The sequence below is a fragment of the Salarias fasciatus genome, chromosome 12 (assembly GCF_902148845.1).
Source record: "Salarias fasciatus chromosome 12, fSalaFa1.1, whole genome shotgun sequence".
NCBI lineage: Eukaryota > Metazoa > Chordata > Actinopteri > Blenniiformes > Blenniidae > Salarias > Salarias fasciatus.
Window position 1 is genome coordinate 4,726,082 of NC_043756.1, and position 24,995 is coordinate 4,751,076.

General features: G+C 47.5%; 1 protein-coding gene across 11 annotated transcripts in view; it reads right to left on the bottom strand.

Annotated features, from left to right (window-relative positions):
• The window catches only part of fbrsl1 (fibrosin-like 1), a 298,333-nt gene that overhangs the window by 33,064 nt on the left and 240,274 nt on the right, over positions 1-24,995 (bottom strand). For all 11 annotated transcript variants that reach the window (XM_030104195.1, XM_030104194.1, XM_030104190.1 and 8 more), the window contains one exon: positions 1,742-1,790. In XM_030104195.1, the coding sequence (XP_029960055.1) occupies positions 1,742-1,790 (49 nt within the window). The remainder of the gene's footprint in view (positions 1-1,741; positions 1,791-24,995) is intronic.

A 24,995-nucleotide genomic window follows, 5' to 3' on the forward strand; every position in this document is an offset into this window, starting at 1 on the left:
GAAATGAGAGCAAGCTGGCAGCGCTGCAATTTTGGCGTGACAACTTCTTCCTCATCGTCACCAAATCACTTCATCAAAGTGCTGATTTCTCCGCCGCTTCACCCTTTCTCACCCCCCAGTTCTAATCTGCTGCCCTTCCTCTACGTCGCGCAAACAGGATCTGGTTGATCTGTGTGATAATCAGGAGAGACTCTGATTGGATTGTCTGGATGTAAATTCCGGGGACTTAATCCTTCACCCTGTGTGCACATTAGCATGATCCGCGGTGGCCTTCCCTCACCCGGGAGGATGAAGGCGGTGCTTCAACGTGATGTGTGTAAATGCCGGTGGCTGCGCATGTGCTCATACTCGCAGTTCCCTGTGTTCAGTGTAGCCTTCTACGCAGCCATGTTCTGTACAAGCATGCTGGGAAAATAAGTCAACACCCTGACAGCTGACAACAGCAGGAGCCCGGCAGCCGGGCGGAGAATGGATGGAGTCGGACGCGGTCGACTTGTTTTCCAAACCATGCAAGTCTGGAAGTCATTGTCATTGCGGATGCTGGTTTCACGAGTCCGACGCCGGTCACAGGTCGTCTACATCACACAGCCGGCAGCCCTGGCTTCCCTCCTCCTTGTCAGCTGTGCTTCCCCACTCGGCTCTGCTAAACCAAGCAACACCTCGGCGTGCTGTTGAGAGGTACTGAAGTGCTGATGTGCAGGTGAGTAAGGTGGAGCTACAAGAGAGCGGAGCGTTCATCTTACAAGAACCACATTTTCACCCAATCCTGGACAAATAAACAGCGAACCAGCATAAAATGTATCCATCCGACTTCCATTAATAACGACCCTTCTCAAACTTCCAACAACCCAGCTGAGGTATGCTGATGTATTTGTTGAGTCTGCAAACATGCACGCCCTCCAGCATCCTCCTTCTACAGCCACAGTTTACACTACGCTGGATATTCACCTCCTCCTTCCACAGCTAGTGTTAATGGGCCCCTTTCCTGGTTCCTGCCCTGAGGGGACACAGTCTGCATGCTGCTGTGTGTCACCAGCAGGCCCATCATGACTCCCTTCCCTTCCCCACGTCCCTGCAGCCACAGTTTGACACCTTTTTTCCCCTCTGCTGACCTGCCGAGCATCACGCCATCTTACAAATGCACAGGTGCAGCTGACTGTTAACAATAACATGTGATCGGTGACACACATGCACGAGGACAGTGTTGGATGCACACGGACACACACGGATCAAAAAATGTTTAATCATGCACAATCACACTATACAAAAGCAAGTACCTTCTAATCCTCATATGTGCACATGTGAATGTGCACACACACAGTTTGTGTTGTCTGGGGGCCTGACAAAGCTTTTTCTCTCTTTTTTTTTTCCTTTGGCATCCATTATGGTCCAGGCCTGCTGTCAGAGAGCTTGTATTGCCTGAGGGGAAGTTCCCATTTGTGGGAGCATGTGGCAGGGAGGCTCTAAATCCCCTCTAATGAACCAATATGTAGGAGGGCTAAGCCTTTGGCGGGGTCGTCCAAGAAACGCCACTCTGCACCGAGGCAAAAATGTATGCATATGTAGTCACCAGACCTTGTTTATGTCTGCTGACATTTAAATCTGAATGGGAGCTGCAGGATTAGAGCGCGGCAAGAATTGGACTCATTTGCAAAACCCAGTTGTTGTTGTTATGTGTATGAAAGAGGCAGAAGAAGAAGAAGAAGAAAGAGGAGGAGGTGAAAACAGAGCAGGCTCTTACCTTTGGGTGTGGTGGGGGAAAAGAGCTTCTCCGATCCTACATCAGACACCTGGAAAGACAAGAGGGTGGACTTTTAATGGTTGTATCGAAATAGCGTAGTCAATGTTTAAAGTCATTCCTTAGAACTAATGCAGAATTAAAGCTCTGGCACATTATTTGGCAATCTGGTAAAAGGCTTATTAATGTGGCCACAAGTACTGGGAGGTGAAGTTCAGCTCCCACACACAGCATTACACAGTCAATCAACAGTCGACAATCAGCCGGCGAGAAGAGCTCCCCTTGTTCCAGATGGTCCTCGTCTGGCTTTTTCTTGGTGAGGTAACATTAGGTGGCACTGTTGTGCCACCTGAAAACCCTTAAAGGAAATGCTGTCTAAGACAGAGGAAGTAAGATGGCTCTGCAGCACGAGAGCACAAAGACTCCTGCATACACCCTGCTCCACAGAAACCACACCGGCTTCTGCAGATTTTATCTGAAAACACTGCATATCCTCTTAAAAAAAAAAAAAAAAAAAAAAAAAAAACTCCAAAAAAACAGTCGTGTTCTGAAAAGCTATGTCAGTATGTCACTCAGTCGGCCTTATCAGTCCTTTTGGTAAACAAACTGAAGATCTGTCAGCTCGACCGGCGAGCGGCGGACACCTGGAGGACTGACGCCGGAGCGGTTGAGTCGAATACCTGGAGGAAACGGGGATCTGACGAGGAAGCGATAGCGGAGACGTCTAGACTAAACACGGCCAGGTATTTTCCCCTCAGCTTTACCGCGAATACGTAAATTTTGGCAAGCGCCGCATACGTGAAAACACACCGTGCATTTGCGCAAAAACGCACACGCTCAGTGACCGCGCAGGAAATATTTGAAATACTCCGACCGAAAAGTAGTAAAACTGCACAAACGCTGGCATTGTTCAGATCTACTGTAGCAAGAAAAAAAAAAAAAGTCTGTGCGCTCGGAAAATAATATTCACAATGAAAATCCTCAGCCTGTAATATCAGCCCATATAGGGGCTCTGTTTAAAGCCACAATTTCCCTTTGCTGCAGCTCCTCTCATTTGAGATCTGCAGACTTGTAAAAAGCTGCAAGAGCTGAACATATGTTCCACCCAAAGGGCCCGAGTGTCCTTAACTGCCACGCTTGTATTTTATGCGGCACAAAGGGAGCATATGTAAAGAATGAACAGTGAATCATAGCGAGTACAAGAGAGACAGAGACAGAAAGGGAAAGCAAATGATTTTGTAAACACAGATGGCTGTCCTTGGCATCACTGTTAGTTCTTCACAAGTGTTTTGAGGGTGTCCTCTTCTTTCCAAGACCTCCCAATTTCTCTTCCACTGCCACTGTGTTACTGTTCTGAGCACTGTTTGTACGTCTGTGCTTGATGTCTCGTCTCAGCAATAACCGCAACAGTGACCAAGAAAGCCCAGATCCCCTCAACAATCTGGATGACTGACACAGAAACTCAGAAAAAAACAATAACAGAAGACCCAAAATTGGTAAAAGAGTTGTACCTGCTGAGCTAAATTAAGATTACTGAAAATCTAAGAGTTTCATAATATCCAAACAACACGAAAAATCAACCGTAACATCAACAAATCATTTCAGTAAAGCTTCTGATGATACATCAACACGAACAGAATCACAATCACGACACTGTCAGAGACAGACAGTGCTGGAGCAGCTGCCGCCAAGTTAGTTATGCAGTATTTATAAAAGCACAGAGTCAACGAGCGTGCTTCCATCAGTTCAGTAACGAAATGTGAATACAGCGAAAAGAGGTCTGCAACACCTCTTCAGTAAAGTCGCAATAAGCCGAGCACTCCAAAGAGGGCGAACACTCAGCCAAACTGAAAGATTTCCTGTTTCCTCTTACAGTAGAAAAGGTGAAAGACTATGGAGGAGAGACGGAGAGTTGTGCATTGCCCTCTTTCAGTCTCCCAGAACCGGGGCGCCAAGCTGCAACACAGGCTCTTTGTTAGCTTTGGACGACATTAAACGCTCCAGTACCAAGCCTCAGCACTGCGACGGCACAACCTCAGCCTTGAATCACAGCCCCGGAGGCCCTGGAAGAAAAATAAGGGCTCGGAATGAAATGAAGCTTGTCAAATGGACACGGGAGCTGGCTCAGGGACTCGCTTAGTGTGGCACAGGGTCACAAAACCCAAAAAGACAGGGTAGGTAATGCCATAACTCACTGTAACAGTTAAAACAACTGTTATGACCAGAGCGGTTATCCAGAGAGTGAGACAGACATAACATGTTCCCGACGAAGACAACCCAAAACGCTGTTTTCACCAAGTGCCAAGATGACCTAGACCTCCCCATTCCTATTCTGGCCATTTAGACTGAGAGCTGTTTTATGCTCCCAGAAACATCAACAACCAATATTTAGGTTTTAATGTGGTGCTTTGCACCTGCCAAGTCTGCGTGAGTCGGTCGTATAATCCACAATTACAAGGCCGGCGCTGCAGAAGGTCTTCTGAAAGAGGCATGTCAAAGCGGGGCCCTGATTTGGCGAGCCGCTGTTTTTGTGGAACTTTCAGGGTTTCGCTGGTCAAGTTGACATTTTTTCACGGGGCTGTGCTGCTGGCAGCCGGCGCAGCCTGCGGTTGTGGCGTGCAGAGGTCATGTATAACAAATTCTTCACACTCTCTTTGTTGAGGCAACCCTGGCTGCCATTAAAAACAGACAGAGAAAGATGAGAGAGAGGGGAAATATATAGAGAGAAAGAGAGGGAGAGACAATGAAAAAAAAAGGAGCAAAGGCCAGGTTTTCTAAAGGAAACTGGGAAATTTAACCATTTTTTTAAAAAAAAGTAATAATAATGGGGGAAATTCAAGCCACATTGCCTGGAAGCCAAAAGCCCTTGGAGCGGGCCGCGGGAAGCCTGACCTTTGTGGGGGCTGTCTGCTATTTGAGCCTGGGGCTTCGGGGGCCTGGCCTCCTCTCTGGAGGGCCGTCAGCAGGCCTCAGCTTTCCTTCCCTATTCTATTCATTAGCCATGCTTTATGATTCAGCTTCCTCTGAGCCACACAAGAGCTCCCTGAGGAAAGAGACTGCTGGAGAGAGAGAGAAAAAAGGGAGTGAGACCGAGGGAGGGTGGGGGGAAGCAAGAAGGAGGTCATAGGGCCCAGCCGGGGCCCAGCTCTCAGCAGCTGTGAAATCCTCCCGTTTCCTCGGCAGGCGTAAAAGGAACAAGAAGGGGAGAGAAAAAGGAGTCCGGGGAGGGAGCCGGGCCAGTAAACCCACCGCCAGAGTGCTAACTCCCCGAAGAACCACACGCAGAACCATAATTCCCAGATTTAGGGAATGCCAAATTACAAATTACACTGCTGTTTGTTTTAAAAAGTCCCCGACTTCCCTGAACACCGATGACTTATTGGCTGTATAAATCTCCAGATAATAGCAGGGCTGCAGAGGGAGAGCAGAGATGCAGAAAACCTTGCTAGCAGTAAGTGAGACATTTACTGCCCGGCGAAATGCATTTGCTTTCACAGCACAGAGGCGAGGGAGGGAAAAGGAAAAAAAAAAAAAATCTTTGAAAAATTTCCATGTCCACATTGCTTTTACTTAACAACACAGCAAGCTAATTAATTTAGAAAATCTGAGACAAGCTTAATTGCATTCTTTCAGTGTTAAAACGCTTCCACGCTTAATTTTTGCACAATGGGCCAACTGAGCGAAGCAACGCCGGCAGCGAGGGAGGGCGGGATAATCAAGCGAGTGACCTTGAGGCATAAATTTATGAAAAGCATTGATCAGTTAAGGCTGTGATTTCACCGAGACAGGAAGGTCAGCAATTACCCAGATTCAATTAACCTCATTTAGTAAAGACTGCTGAGAGACCAGTTTCTCTTCCCATAACCGCCGCCCTCTACCCACCAGCCCCCACCTGCTTCATATCAAATGATCCCCAGGCCTTCCATCTACCTTTGATCTGCGCGCTCCCCCTGCCTGCCCTGCATTCCTTGCAGCCGAGCGAATGATCTCCAAACAGGAAGAAATCTCGCAGCCAGAGGTTAGGTAAACCCAGACTAAATACAGGCGAATTCCACTTACAGTCTCCTCCCGTCGCTGTGAAGGAGGAACGCTCTTTCCACTCCCTCGTACAGATATCATTTTTTTTTTCAACACAAGCTGGCAGCGCTATCACAACAGCTGCGGTGTGAAAACAAAGAAACCTGTTAGTAGGCTTTGTTGTGGGCTCATGCCTGTAAAGACTATAATTACAATTTAGTTCTGAGTCATTTGGCACATGCTACGTTCTTGACAGACTGTTGTAGGACAAGTGGTAAGGCGGCTAATCTTAACACGTATATACCGCAAACTAAATGCGAGCCAACAAGTTTTTCAAAATGACACTTCCCTCGCTTGAAAAAAAGGCGACGGTTGTCAGATGATTGGCAGCTCAATACACAAAAGCCAGTTTAATGGGCGAGAAAACAAAAAAGATGATCAAAACTGATACATGCAGGCAGGTGAAAATCGGCTCCACACCCGCCAGTGTGAGAGCGTCCGGGCGACGCTCGGCGGCCGGCCGGAGCGGCGCGCTGCGACTTCAGGTTGACGTGGCATGACGTGACACGGAGGCACGGGATCAGGATCTCAATTACCCTAGCTGAACCCGTTTGTTGGCGTCTCCTCCCAAATACACACACACACACACACACACACACACACACTTAATTTGCTTCACTGCTTGGCGCTCTATCACTGTCAACTCCCTCCTTCACTGCCCTCTCCTTCAGGTTTCCACACTGTCCCATCAAGTTGTCTCTTCCTCCTCTCAGACTTCTATGCTGAGGCCTTTCCTGTTATATCTGAGTGTTTTTGTTTTGCATTCTTTATCTGATTAAACACAGATTAGCAGGTTGCACATTATTCTTAGAAGCTGATATAAATAAGCTTCTCTCACATGAAAAACCCACAGAGCCAGATTTCATTTCATTTGAAAGTGATAAAACAATTAAAAATCTTGATTATATTATTAATAATTTAGCCTGTCTTCTCCACTGAGCTTTCTATATTCTGTTGTACATAATTCACCTCAATGTTACTTGGATGACAGACAAAAAGAGACACTGCTGGAAGAGTTAACTGTGAGGACCACAGATGTACTTGTAATAATGCAGATGTTATTATCTGGCATATATGTGCACATGCAGCTAAAACAACAGTCAAGATGTTAACAGATTCCTGTCAGATCTCTATCTGCTCGCACCTTTCCACCCCAGTCGTCTGCTAATGCTACTTTTGCGATAAATGCCGCATTACAAATGCACAGTGGGTCTACAGCTCCCAGGCTGCAACAGGAGACACCAAATTAATTATCTCCCCTGCATTTGTCCTCGTGCCGTTCCAGAAACTTAATGACCTCCCGAGCGGTCGTTTATTATAAGTCACAGCAGTGCGACGCGTTCCCAGGGCAGGGAGCAGACGCACCACCTTACCTCCAATTCCCACCCACCACTCTCGCCACGGCCGCCGCCGCCTGCTTGTCAGAACAGGTGTGGACCAGCGAGATTGTGAACCCCCCGAAGAGGAGAAGAAGCATCCCACGCAACTGTCGACCAACCAACACACATACACACACACACACACACACACACACACCTCTACCGGAGCGTCATTAGGATGGTAATGAATTCCATCATGGCCGTGTAGAATGGACCGGTCTCCCCCTCGGAAATGGGCGAAACACACATAAACCTCCACATACTTGTCTGTGAGCGTCGTTTTCCCCGGTACGTATGCATAACGTATGTGTGTGTGACAGCGGGCCGGGGCTGAAGGCTCCGGCTCCGTCTCCCCCTAGCAACAGACGCAGGGAAATGAATGCCGAGAGAAGAGCAAGGGGGGGGCGTGAGCTTTGTGTAAAATATTACCCTTCGTCTCGCTTACTGCGCCCCGCACCGCCACTCCTCCCTCCCCTCCGGTGCAGCAGTTGCTAGCCCTTATCACGGCTGCCTGTCAGTTTAGTATACAAATTAGCAGTCTATCAGGGGAATGCAGGGGCCTGTTTCATCAGTGGGGAGAAGGGCAGAGGCACGCATTGCATTAAAGCCCCTCGCTGCTGCAGACAGAGAGGGTCACAAATCAACGCTGCAGCAGGCCCACAGCCAGCGCTAACCAGATAAGGAGAAATGAAGGGAAAAGGACAAGGCATATTTCACCAGAGAGCATCCAAACCTGCTCAAACTCCCCGCAAAGGCCTGAGGATGAAGGATGGAGGCGCGCTGCCGGTGAGGTATAGGGACGGAGGAGGTCACAAATCACAATCTCAACCCCACGGAGTTACGAAAAGAAGATTAAAAAAAATACAGGTATGGGACGGGAAAAAAAAAAAGTGGAGAAATTTCATTTAGAAACACGCCTCCTGTTGATTAACAGCTACAAATTGCAGGAAATTAGGGCAAGCACATTCCCACTTTCTCCTGTTAAGTGAACCTGTGCATGTTAATACCAGCAGAGACAAAACAGCTGCTAAAGGCTCTCATTAAGTGGCATAATGCAATGAGGCACAGTCTAAATTGCAGCAATAGAAGCCAACAGACAAATCATCTCAACCATCGCAATCCATTTAGCTCAATTAATGCAACGCCAAATCCGAGCTCAGCGGTTTAAAAGCATGTGTGGTTCTCCTGCGGGGTGTGCGTTGGTACGTGTGCATGTGTGTGTGTGTGATTGTTGAACTCACACTTGACATCGTGGATATATGGACTGACAGAGATAAGCGCGATGGCAGGCAGAAAAACAAAAGCAGGAGGCGTCATTAGTTCTGTTCGCTACGCCACGGCTGACTGTGAAAAGGGCGTGGCCTCCTTTCCTTTTTAATGTCGAAATGAGCGCCGGCAGCGATAAGAGCGGCAGGTAATCTCCCGGCGGAATCGGGGGGGGGGGGGGGCTGTTCGTCATTACTCCCCGGCCCCGATACGGATCTGAGCACCAGTGGCTCCTCCTGACTCTCCGGGCTTCTCGGAGGCAGCGATGGCAGATAGCCCTTTAAGACACGGCTCAGCGCTTCCCGATTGGCTGGTCAACAGCCACAGCCAAATCCCGGCTCCCTCCGGGGCGCCGCGAGGAGGTATGATAGGACAGGACACGGGAACTCACTCTCCCCGTATCCACATCATCCTTTTGTTGCAAAGCCTTTACACCATTGTCAGTGTGGGTGGTGGAAAGTAAAAAAGCCTTTCTGGATGTTATTGTCTGAGAGGCAGGATAACAGACAGGCGGATTATTTCAAAAACAGCTTTCTCCAGAGCTCTCACAATGCGGCACCGTTGTTGCTGTGGAGAGGATCCTGGAGGAGATAATAATAATATTCCTAGTCAGAGCCTTTGCTGCAGTCGAGCTGCCTTCTAACAGAGAGATACACATCATTCTGACTGGCCCGCCGTGACATAATCGCCCTGCGGAGAGCTGCAGGCGAGCTTGGTAGGCAAACCACCTCTCACTGCAGCTTGTTAAGAGAAAGGTGGCTTTAAGCACTGCTCAATAGAAACTCCTATTGAACTTGTTTTCTTTTTTTTCCTCCCTCCATCTGAACAATGTCTAGGTGAGTCATAGCCCACCTCGGGCTACACAAGTTACATTCTCCCTTTCTTCCTCTCTCTTAAGATTGCAGTGCGCTTTTGACTTGGATGAATTTGCTAAGAGGGAAAAAAACAAACTCGGCAGGATCTTAAATAATGCAGCGATAAAAATGCTGTGACCCTTTCCCTTGCCTCAACCCACACACGGTGAATTTCTTCTGCAGTGAAAGACAGCGCACAAAGAGAAGAAAAGGCAGAGCTGGCACTACATGGAAATGTGTGGTAGGCATCGGTTCGCTCCTCTGGGCACGGACACCTTTAATGAGAGGAAAAAATGCGCAGCGAGAGGCAGATCTCACTCGTACTATGCCAGTGATTTTGAGTAATATGAATCACCTCCCCTCTAACACAAATAAATATTGTTCTAATACCAGCGGGAGTTTGATGCCGACTCTGAGCGAGGAAAACTTTGGGTGAGTCTCCGTATTCCATGCCTGTTTTGCTTTTTTTTTGTTTTTTAGTATCCCACCATCTGCTCAACCCTACACACATAAAGCCTACGACCTCTGACCTTTCCGCTCGGCTATCTGCTGACTGAAAAACACCTTCTCCCTTAAATTACTAAGTTACAACAAATAAAAGAGGGAACTTCGGAATGCATCTTAACGTTCCGATAATCCTAAGCGCAATCTGAAAGGCCAGAGAGGTTCCTCAGATCAATGCACCCACTTGTCCAGCGAAGGAATGAAGACGAGGTGGGGGAGGGCGGGAGGAGGTGGCGAGTGGTAAAACGGAAAAATGGAACCGGGGTGGGGAAGAGGCTGACCCCCGTTGCCAAATGTCCCACTGGTCTCACACCGCCGCCTCTCTTTAAGGCGCAGCGTCCGCCCGGCAAGCACAAACAAACATGGTATGCACTATATAAAGGAGTCTCCGGCCTCCGAAGCCCCCGGGTCATGTTGGAAAGGGATGTGGCACGTTAAGTGGAATTTACTTTTGATGCAGACATCAGGCTTCGGGTTTCTGGCAGCTGTAACTCAAGCTTCTCCCAGAGGCCTCGCTGCAGGGCTGGACGGGACACCCAACGCCCAACATGTCACCTCTAGAAATGCCTTCTGCTGCTGCCGGCGGTGGGTGTCTGGGGGTCACCGTGTTCAGGAAAGGGTGATTCGGACGACGGACAGACCTCCCTTTAATTGGCAAACACAGAGAGCCGAAAGTAGTATTGGATTTTTTTTTCTCTCTCCCAATGTTTAGTGTCTAATATATAACCCACCGCTGAGGTATCTGTTCACACACTGTGTAGTTTGTCGCGATATTGCAAAAGGAATTTAATATAGAACCACCAGAGCACGCCACACGCCCACCGGATTGTCACAGTGATGCTGATGCGCTGGCACATTGACATCTGTATATCTTGTGCGATTACAGATTTCTGATTTCGGCACCGAGCTAAAAAACGCTCCGCGCCCGTTAGATTCCTCTCGTGACGCCGCACGGCGCTTGAGCCCTTCTGTCACCGACGGTCCAGATGTGTGACTTAATGCGTGGTGGGTGGAAGAGTATAAATAACCATGATGACATATCAGTGGGACGTGCCAGCGGCGTCGCTCGGCGAGGGAGGAGATGATGGAAGAGGTGCCGAGCTAACTGCGTACCATTTGGGAATCCGGCGCAAGCCGGTTTAACGCCGACGTGACAACTGCACAGATCTTGCGAGAGAGCTTACGGCTTCAGATTTGACACTTACCGTGTAACATCATTCCGGCACGCCACGCTGTGCGACCTGACCTTGACAGAGGCAAAGGTATGGGTGGCTTTCATTTCCACTGCTTGCTGCAGCTGAATGGGAAGCTGCAATCACCGAACAATGACAGCCCGCCAATGCTTAACTGGAAGTCACTTTCATTAACCTCAAGATCAGTCCAGATTGTTACACAGAACTCAAAGTAGTCTTCATTTCTCGTACTTGCACAATAATAGAACGCGAGTGTGCTGCGGTTCATTTCTAAGTGCTGGTGAACTGCATAAACCAGCCATTTGTTATCGGATCGGAACAGAGCACCTGTGGAGATGTTTGATTTGGCATCCGTCTGAACGCAAATCCCTGGACGGAGGAGGAAGATGAAGTGAGCCTGATGTATCTAACGTTGCTGGAGCAGATTTATGAGCAATCGCTGCGGAGACGACTATTGAACGTTGTCGGCCATGCCAAGCCAACGCAGAGCATCATTTGCTCTGGATTAAAATATAATGAGGCGAGTGAATGCAACTTTGTCTTACATACAACTTCTTAAATTATTCAAGTGTAAAGAAAAAAAACAACCGGCAAAAAAATGTTCCCCGGAGCACTAATACACTTTCCTGGGCTTGTTCACGATGGCAACAATGAATATCTTAGCGCTTGTTAAAAGCTTTGTTTTCTTTAGTGTCCCTGTGTATGAGCAGACTAAATGAGCACAAAAAAAAAGACGGCAGAGCGAAGAACAGGCAGAGGCCAGTCATTTTCTCTCTTCCAGTGTGCTGGCTCCAGTGACGGGATCGGTGTGTGTGTGTGTGTGTGTGTGTGTGTGTGTGTGTGTGTGTGTGTGTGTGTGTGTGTGTGTGTGTGTGTGTGTGTGCGTGCGCGCGCACGCATGAGTGTGTATATACATAATGCACAGCATTGATTTTTTTTGCAGTGTATGGGAAGAAGCGATGTTTAACAGCTCATTACCGCAGTGCTGGATTGCATCAACAAACTGGTTTCCTGTCGATAAAACAAACCCAACAATTACACTGTTAAGCTACCTCTTAAATGCTGACACTTTGAAATGGAGCCCCGCGACAGCCACAGATTTTTTTTTTTTTTTTTAAACCATCTTGACAACAGGTTTAATGGGCTGTTAGCCATTTAAAAAAAAGTGTACTTTGAATTTCCTTCGACATCTGCATGTCTGGAGACACTGGGGCTCAGTCAGATGGCTCCTGCCTCTATTTGAATAAGAGACATGCAAACAGATGAAGTCAAGGCAGTGGCTTGTGTGCTCAAGCAGCCTTTCTGCACATTTGAGGGAATCTTTTCATTAGTTGATCCCGGCCTCGGAGCTTTCATACTGCATGTTATTCATTCAACAGAGAAGTGTTTTTGGTTTTCATGACCATCAGAGGTACAGATACATTTGGTAAAAAAAAAAAAGAAAAAAAAAGAGCACCCATGTGAACAATATCCGTCCATCCACCCACAGGAAAATCCCTCTCAGCGTCTTTCCTTACACTTTTTCTGTCAGTATCGTTAAGGATTTAGCAGAGAGAAGAGTGTTTAATCAAGTGGTAAAAGCTGTGAGGTCGCGCACAGTATGAGGGTGAGGAGCGAGGGGTGTCACCTCGAGGCTTACCCCACTCGTGCTGTTCCTGTTATCCCGAAAGACGCTGGGTGTAGCGGAGCTGGTCGGGGATGCTCCGACTTAGCCGGAGGAACACGGACAGCTCCGGGATGGCAGTGGTTCTGCTGACGGGTCACATCTTCCTGTCCTGCTGTTCATGTTTTTGAAACGCGCTCAGGTGCACTGCGGCAGGGAATCCCCCCCGGCCTGGTGGACCTGCTCGGCTCCTGGTCCCATGCCACCCAAACAACATCCTGGCGGGATGCCAGTGCACCCACCACCGATCGATAACTCCCCTCCGCAGGCAGATTTGGTGCTCTACCTTCACTATTAGACACTGTGACACCGTTTATTTCCTATAAAAACACAAACGCACGCTTGTAAATTCAGCCAAAAATACACGCTGCACAGCGTTTCTCAGTTACGATGCAGACTGTGCTGTCGGTAGTTCGGAGTAACAGGACTCAGAAGAGGGCAGAGGGGGCGTGTGCGGGCTTGCGTGGTGCTGATGGGTCATCGGAAAATGTTGCCCCCCCCCCCCCCCCCCCCCTGCTGGGACGGAGTTTAACCTGCTTCTCTGACAGTTACACTTGTTCTATCAGCTCAGCCTTCACCCTGTCACTAACAGGTGGCCTGTCCCTCACAGCAAAGTCATTTGCCTTTCACAGCAGTGGCGCCCGTGGGCAGCCCCAGCCAGGCTGCATTCGGGATTCCAGAGCAACGGCTCGGGCCAGAGAGAGAGAGAGAGAGAGAGAGAGAGAGAGAGAGAGGCAGAGCCAGAGCGCTGGGGGAAGGGAGGAAAGGAAAAGAAAAAAAAAAATCCTCCGATCAAATAAATGCCACTGTAAGCACAAGTGACAAGTCTTGTTTGGGGTCGTCCCCGCTCAGGGCCTGAAAGGCCAGCACTGCCGCAGCACTCCCCCCTCAACTCTGTCTGGAAGCAAGGTGGACGGGCGAGGGCGGGAGGGAGAGACGTCTGATTGGTGCCACAGCCAAGAGTGAGAGCAGCCCAATTATATTCCCTACCCCTGAAGAGCAGGCCAGCCCCCTCTGGTGGAGCGAAGCCTCCGCCATCGACTCTTCTCCTCACCCCTCCAGACACTTCACATAGATAAATAAATGACAGCCCCACTGCGGTTTGGCCCAGCCTCCCAGAATACATTTCAGAGGCTGGCTGGCTGCCTGTCCGTTTGCCTTCACCTGGCATTGCTGCAGATAGACATTTTTCACATTATTATTGTTGCATCATCTCCGCCGGCCTGTTCACTCACCGAGCTGTGGTTGATTATGTCGGCAGAGGACCCGAGGAGATTGGACGGAAACGTCTCTTGTCAGAGTCAGCATAGCCTAGCTTAGCAGAAATTTAACAAGTTCCCTGGGCTCTCTCAATTCGCTCTCTGACGGAGCACGGAGCCAGGACATGGCCTGCTGACAGCCCCGGGCATGTCACTGTCACCGACACTTGATAGGGGAGAAAGGAGAGAGGAGAGGGCTCAACCCGACAAGACTCACACTTAACCGCACAGCTTTTAGGCATAAAACGAACAAATGCCGGGACTCCGGCTTCATATAAAACTACACAGTTGCAACTGGCTTTAATCACGCACATGCTGCCTTCATTATTGCGAAAATGACTGTCTTTGAGCTGTCACTGTAAAATGCTTGCAACTTGACGGCACGCCAGATATCCCAGGATGTTTGTGTTCTTTCAGTAATAATCAGGTAGAAGCCGACGGAGAATTACCCGAGCTTAAACTGCATGTGTACGAGCATTTTTTCCCCCCACACTCTCACCACTCCCTGATGGTTAAACCAAAAACCAGATGTTGCGGATCAGTGGGGATAAAAAACAAGGCAAATAAAAGTGGAGGATAGAATGGTACGCATTAACTATAATCAAAAAGAAACAAAAAGGAGAGCAGGATGCTTTAATTACTTCTCGCATATAATTTGGTTTTGCTGGGGCAAGCCAGGCACTACCAAGAAAAGAAAGATGAAAAGCAACTTAAATTACATGGAAAGAAAGCGCAGTGGCTTTTTTACACACGGTTCATCACAACTGCAGACAAGTCTGATGGTTTGACCCGAATCCCTCCAGTAAACTGTCCTCAGATACTGAAGCTCAGATGTGGCGCCGCTGGAGCGAAGTTATTCACGACGCCTCTGACTTCACGAGAGGTGCTGAAACACAACGGCAAAGTCTTTTTCTATTGAAGACAAAAAAAAAAAAAAAAAAAAAAAACGTTCTTCAAATTATGGAAGTTTTCATGATGTGAAATTCCCTTAAACAATGTGATTTTAATAATTTGTCATGCTGTGCTGCCAAGAAGCTGATGATATGTTGTGCTTGGCCACTGGAGAGAGAATGGATGAGGCCTGAGCGAGGTGCTCTATGAATCCACTTCATAGCCGTCCTCTGTTTGCAGAGTCTCTCTTGACTCGCTGGTGTTGCCACAGTGCTAAATTGCACAGCTGTTCCACAATCTGTGGCAGTGTTAATTACCCAAATGTGAGCGGCAGCTCGTCAGTTCCTCACTAACGAAGGGGCCTGCTTTCCAGCGAGGGTGCCGTATGTTTGGTATGTAGGCCCATTTCCACCCGGCGCTCCCCAGGCTGTTCACGGACCACCCGACACATCCGCATCCCGGAGAAGACGCATCTAATTAAAGCTCCCCGACTCAAATCTGCTTACTAAGGGGGAAAAACACGCGGGCTGGATTAAAAGACGGGGAAAGCGGTGGAGTGGGATGGCGGGCTTTAATACACTGCAAGTGAAAGGGCTTAGGAGGAAATATGAGAACTCTCTATAGTGAGATCCCAGGCAAGGCTGGAAGGAAGCACTGTGTGAATGTGAGCCGATCAGTCAGCGTTTGTCAGTCTGATCCCTGAGCACTTCCAAAGCCCCCAGGCAGCGACAGACAAGCAGGTTGTTTTCTAGAAAAGTGGCTTCTTAACACTGGCGGTTGCCCCCTCTTCCAAGGACATGTGCATCAACGCTCAATGACAAGAACGCAGCCTGAGAGAACTCCAGCAGTCACTCTGACAGCCACAAAACATCCCGCCATCCCACCAGAGCCCCGAACAAACGGCGACGGGCAACTTTAGAAATGATGCTTCAATATGCAAATGGATAGAGGAATGTGTCATCTGTCTCCCTCGCACTGTGACAGCGGGAGACAATAAAACGGTCTCCAGTCAGACACTGTAAACTGTTAATGCACTGCGCCGCTCAGTACATCACCCCACTTCTTGCGTGCAACGTTCAAAACAAAGGTGTTAAGAACTCGCTTCATGAATCATGCTTGCTGGCTAAAAGCCTAGCTGCACAGTGTACCACCCACCTCCAGTTATACATGAACGCCACGGCCTGAAGTAGCACTGGGAGACTACATAATGAATGCATGAAGCCGGGTGTCACGGGGGCTTGTATAGTGCACAAAACGATGGGGCAATTAGGCCCACACGACACCTCGGGATGGCGTGATGAAGGACTCCTGGGCTCGTCTCCTCCGCCTCTGTTCCTCTATCATTAAGGATTGAGCAGCCACATCTGGCTAATGGCACGCCTGGGGTTCCTGCTCAAACACTGTGCCACACCGTGCACATTTAATTACGCCTCATAAAGGTAACAAAAGACACAGCCCGCTCTCAGGGAAGCACTGTTTGGAAATCGGGAGGGGAGAGAGAGTGAGCATGAGAGAGAGGGAGAGAGAGAGAGAGAGAGAGAGAGAGAGAGGGATGATGGGAGAAGGCTAGAATCTGGCCAGCTGCCAGAATTACAGGTTGACCCAGGTCGGCAGCTTCAAAAAGAGGGGAATTCACTCGAGTGTCTCCACCTCTCCTTGAGAAAAGGTTCCAATGAACAGACTGAGAGCAGGAGATGCTCGCCATCTGAGAATCAAAGGACCTGGAGTTTGTCTCCTCTTCTTCTATTAGATCAGGAACGGCACTACACGCTGCTATCAGTGGCTAATTGCAGGCCGACTGGGGGGATTAAAGGGAGAGATCTTTTGAAATATGTATGGGATTTAGTCGCTGTTTGAAGTGAAGAGGGACTTGTTTGTCGGAGGGGACGGGCAGAACAACAATAACAACGCCACAGGAGGACGTATGTAACAGCCCCATGGCCTACAACTCCACCTCCACCTCCACCCCCCCCCCAGGCGCCGCGCTGCTCATCCGTCCCCACGAAGAGCTCGACACATTCAGCCGGCGGCGTCAAACACACATTACCCACCGACTGAGTGACTGGCTGACCTATGACTCCGGCAGTACCTGGAGGCGTTCAGAAGACCTTGGATGGCTGCGTTGAGCAGCACACGGTTGACATTTTGAGCCGAGAGTGAAAAACACTTCTTTTTTTTTTTAGAAAAAAAAAAAAAGGAAAGAAAAGAAAAGAAAAAGAAAGACACGCCCCGGGTCTCTCAGTAAGCAGATGCCCACATTTAGGAAATACCATCAGATAGGAAGAGATGAGGACAAAGAGCCGCGGCTCATTGTCGCGGCAGTCGATTGTGTGGCAGTTTGAGAACGGGCTAACGCCACAGGAAAGGTCACTGGTCACTTCCATTTGGACCTGCACATAAATCCCCCGCTGTCTGCTGCAGTTAATAACACAGCCAGCTCCGAAGGAACCGCAATGCAATAAAAAGGAGAGAGGAGGAGAAAAAAAAAAAAAAAAAAAAAAGAGAAGAGAAAAAGTATTTTGTTTTGCCAACACCTCCCCGTCCCTTTACAGCCACTGGCCTTGTGCAGCCCCTTGCGTTATTTATAACTTAAATGTTAAAAACAGAGACGTCTCTGCAGTGTGCGTTAAAAGACGAGGCTGCCAAACGCCTTCGCTCCACAGAAGCTTCCTCTGCTGTAAAGTCTGCCTCTGCTTTCGGTGCAGAGAGAGTGTTTTATGGCGAGTCCCCTGTCAGGATTAAGATGTAGATCCAAGTGCCACTGGGACAAGCATAAATTCTCCGTCTCCCACTGTGGACCCACAAGTGGTGCAGCTCAGGGAGTGTCCTTGAAGTATGAATAACATCACATGCCGTGTGTCGTCTGTTATGCAGTAATGACATGTCCTCACAAGCGTCCACATCTCCTGTGGCTCATAAGGCGGGGAATGAGAACGAGTTGCTTTTCATGTCAGCGATTTTTTTTTTTTTTTTTTTTGTGGGTGTGTGTTTGTATGTGTGTGTGTGTGTGTGTGTGTGTGTGTGTGTGTGTGTACGCATCATGCAAACTCAAGCAAATGCTGTTTTGTTTTAAGCGAGCGCTATACCTGGGGCAGCGAATTAATGTCTGATGCAACACGCGCTGTGAGCAAAGCTGAGTCAAAGAATTCACAGGTATCAGATTCAGCAGCAGGGAAACATTCATCAGTTTTAATGCAGTGGAGCGATGGACTGCAGGACCGGGCACGAACCCGGACTCTGTCAAGTAAATCATAAAGGCAGAAAAAAAGAAAGAAGATGGGAATCCTCGGTCTGCAGTCGTTGTACTGCTGGCCTTAGCTGGCCTGCAGAGGAAGGGTTATGCTGAGCAAATCTGCACCACAACACACACACTTCCATATTTCTTGGGAGTTTCTTTTTTTTTTTTTTTTTTTGCAGAGGGCAGCTTAAGTCTCAGAGCATAAGCCAATTTGGATTAGCTCCACATTTTCGACAGGTTCCAGTTGGGATTTACAATACTTTAGCGCACGTTCCTCCCCAAGCGCAGCTCCAACCCTAAATGCATCAACAACATATTTAACTGACATGTTTTTTTCCTGTTGCATTCGCAGGGTTTGCGTGTTCCCATTTAGACGATTTTAAAACAGCTCAGCATTACTTTTTTTTTTTTAATTTAACCGACTGATAACGTTCTGAAGTTTTAAGGCATTGCCGTCACTACTAAGAACTCGGTTTTGCATCCAAATGCTTGGGCTATTTTCTCGAACGTCTCTTTTGCTCATTTTTCCTTCGGAGCTCATGCACAGATCCAGAATAAATCTCCATTTCTTCTTCTATCTCGTATCCAGGCTTCAGGGGGCACAAGGCATTAGTCTCATGATGCTGGGTTTGTCATGTCTTCCCCAGCTGTGATCTGCCTGAACTCTTACATTACAAATAGCTGGAGGATTTTTCACCCTCTTATCACATTTGCCAAGCAGGCCTGTCTCTTATCAGCTTTCCGCTAGAGATAAATGGGCTTTTGAAGATAGGAATAAGAGAGGTTTTTGCAAGCTAATTCCAGAGCCCCATCTGCAGTAGATTACAGATAGGTGCCAGGGTGCGCAGGAAGATACATATTTTAATATGAAGGTGGTGGAGGTATCGGGATGAGGAGTGATTGGTATTACAATGTCATAGACTCCACAAGCCAAAGACACTAACAGGTTATAAGAAGAGATAATGGACGGACTGGGAATATTCTAAGGAAACTTCATTACTGACCACATCGGAGCCACTGTTGCTTGTGCAGCAGCCCTTATGAGAACAAAATGACATTTCCAACGCTGCCTATCTGGACCCTGCAGCACAGTAAAAGGCAGTGACTGACAAGCATAGCAACGACTACAAAGACACATTTTCATATGTGTCTTATCAGGAGAGGGACGGTTTGGGGCGTTTAGCAGCAGACCCAGGAACATTTCTAATTCACGTCAGCGTACAGAGCTTAAAAGTCGGAATATCTTCTCTGGAGGAATTCATAATTAAAGCAAATTTATAATTTATTGGAATTTGTGTCACATAACTAACAAAGTCCCTACTGTAGATGCAGAATATTAAATATGTTTATGGGAATATGCATGATAAAGAAACAAGAGATATATTAAGAAAAAAACACACATTATTACTTCCTGTGGTAATCATTATTGACACAGTTCTAATGTGACTTGCAACAATTTATGCAACAAAATTATCCACAAATACCCTATTGACAAAAGTGACAGTAAAATGAGAGGCGTGCACAGCTTTAAGTCACTGCAGGGATGGTCTGTTAAACCGACTCCAATAAAGACAAAAATACATATATACAGCGCAGATTAACGGAGCAGTGCGTCATTGTTGAACACAACACTTGTGGATCCCTATGGAAATATTATAGTAATACCCAGGGAGAGAGTAAAGTAGGGCAAATCACTATAAGCTCACAACTGGGGACGCGCGTCTGAGCCCCTATAGGATTATTATGAGAGCGAATTCTTCTTAAAGGCTTAGACTTACAAACAATAATTGACGCTGATTTCTGGAGGGACTGCTGACAAAGTGACAGACGTGTGTCACGACGGGGGCACGGGCGCCGGACTAATATTACCAGGCGACATGTGAGCGCGCGCGCCTGACCTTGGGTGCGTTCAGACTCTTGCGCGCGGATGGGGGAAGAAAACCTAATTAAACAGCTCCTCCCGTGGTCCGCGCGAGTCAGACACGGGACGTGTCGAGTTAATGTCCGGCGTGCAGGATTTACAAGAGCGTGCTGCAGATCCGACACTTCAAATCTGCTGAATTTGTGGGATTGCAGAATAAAAAAAAAACAGACCTTTCAACGCAAGACGCACGGGCGAAATCCCCCCCCCCCCCCCCCCCCCCTCCTCGAAAAATACCAATTCATCATTTTGTCCAACTTCAGCTTTCATATCTGGCTTGTATTTAAAATAGGCATTACACGGATGTATATAATAAGTTTTTTTTTCACTCCTCCACCACGTTTTCTCGCAGTACGTGCGGTTCGCCTCGTTGGAGAGGGAAACGCGCCCGCCTGCCACCGGCGGAGACGGAGCCATACCGTCAAAAATCCCCTCAAATGAACACCTCACCGGAACACACAGCCATGCAAATCCGCTCAAACTACAGAAATATCCTCTATTCTTAGAAATATTTCACCTGAAAAAAAAAAAACAACAAAACAATGAAAGCAACAGAGGGATCGGTGCGATCGGGCTTTTCAAACCTTACCGATTCCAAACGCGCTTCGCTCGGTGGCGGAGGGTATCCAAATCACCCCGGCTGGAGCGAAGAAGAACACGCATTCATGGAGATAACCACATTCGGCTGTTAGATCCAATTTGGAGGAAAAAAGAAAAAAAAAAAAGAAAAGAAAAAATACAACCCTGATTGTTCAAAGGTTAGACGAGGAGAAATGAGCGAACGCAGAATAACCTGCCCGAAACAATAAATCTTCACCGAAGGGAATTTCGCTCCTCCGTCTCTCGAAAGAGAAAGCCTTCAGGAAACGGTGCGAAAATGCAGTTTATTCTACTTCACCAAAGTTCTGTGAGCATTTATTCGGACTCCTCGGGAGAACACGGCGGATCTTTGTCGGGCGGCGCGCATAAGGAATCCAAGTCGGATATAGTGAAAGCGCCGATGACAGATCGTCCACAATAGATTCCCCAAAGTATCTGGCGATTTCACGGAGAAAACACGACGAAATACATATCCAAAAGCCGTGCGGTTGCTCGGCCGCACACCGGGATCATCAGCTGACGGTTATCCACAAGATCCTGGCGCGTTTGGTGAGGTGAGACGTCCCGAAAAACGCAGTGCGCTCCGCTCCGCTCCGACCTGCTCTCTGCGCGCAACAGAGCGACAAGACTGAGCTGCGCTGCTCCACAGCCAGGGTGTGTGTGTGTGTGTGTGTGTGTGTGTCTGTCTGTGGGTCTGTGTGTGTGTGAGTGTGTGTGGCAGCAGCTGTTGAAAACGAGGACAGGACGAGACCAGAGCAATCAATGTACGAGGGACTTGATCTGATTTGTTAACACTATTCTCAATGAAGAGTCCTGGGATTGTTTTTCAATCCATTTTCATCCGTTTGCTTTCAGTACAATTTGTTGGAGGTTGAGCAGATTTTAAGACTGATGTCTTGCTTCCTTATCCAGTACATTTTACTGCACAGGTGCTACATTAACACATTGGTATTCATGAACACATTTCAAACTAAAATTTAGCAAATTTTATATATATATATATATATATATATATATATATATATATATATATATATATATATATATATATATATATATATGGTCTTTTACTATTGTACATGACTTTAATACGTTTTTTAAAATATTTTATTTTGATGAATGAACACACTTTCACAGTAAAATCAAATTGTTAGCATCAGGTTCATTATATTTGTGTCTATTCTGGTGCACTGAAGCTCATTACAGCTAATTCAGGGTCACCGTTTAGACTCACACACAAGTTTCTGAAAACCCATGCATGCACAGGGAAAACATGCAGACTGCACACAGAACGAGCGGCGACTGCTAACCATTCCACCACCACAAGGCATCCAGCTTCTTGCGTGTTTTGAACGCTGCGATCCATCAGGTCCTGTCAGACGTGCAGAGTAAAACAGTTGGCGGGGGGATCTTAACCCCACACTCCCTTTTTAATACTTCCAGTCTGCAGCTATTCCCCGACACTCCCAGTAGCCTGGGGAGTATGGATTGGCACCAGTCCTGACCGAAAACGGGTATCCATCTGCTCCTTTTCCGCAGTGAAGACGTTATTCCTAAAATGTACTTTAGAGGAGAACTCTCGCAGGCTAAAGAGGAGGAGGAAGGAGCTTTGACATCCCCTACAAAGTTAGCCCCGTGGTTATCCTGCTCGCTCTTATGACCTGCTTAACTTAGCCCTGATTGAAGTCAGGTTGAAAGAAGGCTCCGGCTTGCAAAATGCCAAGGCAGAGTAAGGGGCTGCTTTACAGCTCCCCCTCCCCGCGGAGTGTTCTGGAGACAGGCCGAAGATTGGTGTTTACGTTCTGCCATGCTGTGTTATACTCCACACACACCCCCGAGAGAGTGGCGCTTCTGCTCTGTGAAACAAATCATCTTTAGAAAAAACAAAACAAAACAAAAAAAGTAAGTACAGCGTTATAGATGGATAAATGCCACACCATGATGCCGTCCTCGAACTGGGCTTTTTGCACATTGTGCCTGTCGGCGAGGCTCGGCCTGGCACGCTACAACAATAAGACGTATAGGCGGCACTGCAGGTTTCTGTCAGGAACGCAGGACTTGTAATTATATCTCAGCTGACTGTGATTAAGGGTCATCCTCAAGCCTGCAGACTTCTCCTAAAAACACAGGGAATTACACACACAGATAAACACACCAGCCCTCCGAATCACATAAACAGGTCCCAGCAGAAGGTGCACAAACATAAGAAAAGGTGTAAGTCACCCAAATGCAGAAAACGACTGGGTTTGGTGTACAGCGTGATGTATGGTGGGGAACGCTGATGAAGGAGCAGCAGGGCGGTCTGGAGGACTGACCTTATAAATGGTGGGAAAGGAAACAATGCATGAACCATAAATACATCAGCACCGGTGAGGGACAAATGGTATCTGCCCTCCTCACGTCTTTCCTCAAGCCCATTACAGAAACATTTGAGCAAACATTGGTTTTCGGAGCGCTGTTGTCACAAAAAGAAAATATCTCTTTCAACAGTCTTATTTAGATCAGATTTCCTGCCAACTATAAAGCATTCGCCATCACATCCCATTACCGTCAGCTGTTCTGTGCAAATTTGGAAACTTGAGGATGTGTACAGTGCGAGTGCGATGCACGGAGCGTTACCTCCACACAGCTGCTGCCGCTCCGCATATTGTTTCCAACGCATGAGGATTTTATCGCCGTTGAGTTCTACTTTGAATGAAATCCTAAAAATAATAGCTGGAAACATGACGCACTCTTCAAATGCAGATTGTGATTTTCGAGTGACAATCATACCTAATAAAGAAAAAAAAAAAGAAGTCCAGATTTTTCTTAAACATGTCTGAAGAGAACACACAAGAGGAGCTCAAGTAGGATTTAGCCTTACAATAGCACGGCCACATGCAGTTCCCAAGGCGGGGGTCCAGCTACTACATTACCTCCGGGAGAAAGGTTGGGTGTATTTTCTGTCCTTCAGCACTTTAAAAGCCAGCTTTGGGCTTCGTGTCCATTCAGCGGTGGGCCACTAATGCTGCCAGCTTCAGCCAGGAGAACAGTTAATCTCAGGTAAGCCTGCACTGACTGAGTGGATCTAGAGGCCCGGTCCAAATATCTGCCTGGTGGAAAAAGCATCTGGCGTACAATGCCCGGCCCCTCCCGAAGCCGCTTCTCAAAATAGATTCAAATACAGTAAAAAAGCCGACACGTAAAGGGAGAAGACAGGAGTGTGGGATTGCAAATTGGAATAAGACAGCTTGGCTGACCACAAAGAGCAGATTTAATGTAAATGGGTTCGAGCAGCATATTAAGGAGGATGATATTTTGCTAACAGCTCATCATCCTGTTTTGTAATTTACACTTTTATCAAGAGAAATAGTCTCCTCTAAAGCGAAGGATATCAAAGCCCGAAGGCAAGACACATGAATTACAAATTAGCTCAGCGGCTGAACGCAGCACTGGAGGTAGTAGGGATTTAATGTATGCTTGTGAGATAAGGCTACTGATATTCTAATTATGGTATTTGTGTTTGTTTTCTGAAGGGGAAAGTGACACGATCGTGCAACTTTCACTTAAATAACAAAGGCTTTCAGAAATCATGTGTCTGGATTTATTTTGGGCGGGAAATGAATCTGTAGTTGCTTTAATGAGAGTTGGAGAACTTGACTGTGAGTTTGAATAGCGGCGTTCTCCACTTCGAACGCTCGCCATTACAAGTAATGATGGTGGAGAGGCACAACATAGGCTGTCACCACCAAAACGGAACACAGTCATGTTTTATTCCATTTTATTTCTGCAGCTGTACATTGTAATTTCTATCTGGAGAGCGCCTTGCAGAATCCATGATTTATTCATTACGGGGGCTCGAGTAGCATAGACCAACGATGTGAGAATGAGCACCTTATTCAATGACTCCCATCTTTCAATACAGAAAACATTTCTAGGTCATCCATTTGGAGCACCAGCGCACTCCAGAATACAAGTAGTGCTACCGAGAACAGAGGCCAGAGGATGTCAGACACTCTGTAGGACTCTCCGGGGACCCAACTAAAAGTTAAGGACTTCATCTTAATAAAGAAGCTTTAAAGACGTACAGGCGACCGAATAAGGCGCCGGAACAAAATACTGAGACTGGAATGTGATTTAGGGATCAATCCTTGTATTTGCAGTGGCTTTTCAGCCTCAGACTCTTTGTAGTCACATTTTTAAATGCCTCGCATGTGTAGTGCTTATGAGCCGGTTCATTTTTAGCTGTACTGAAAGTTCTCATCAAAGCCCTCTTGGCAAATGTTTCTGGAGGTTCCTGTTCGACATGAAAAGTCATCCTGATTGATCGAGGCGATGTAGAACAAAAAGTGCCCTCCGCCAGGCACATTAAAAATGTATTTTCAGTGGGATTCAAAGGGTTGTGCTGCTAGGGCAGAGGGAGATGAGAGCTG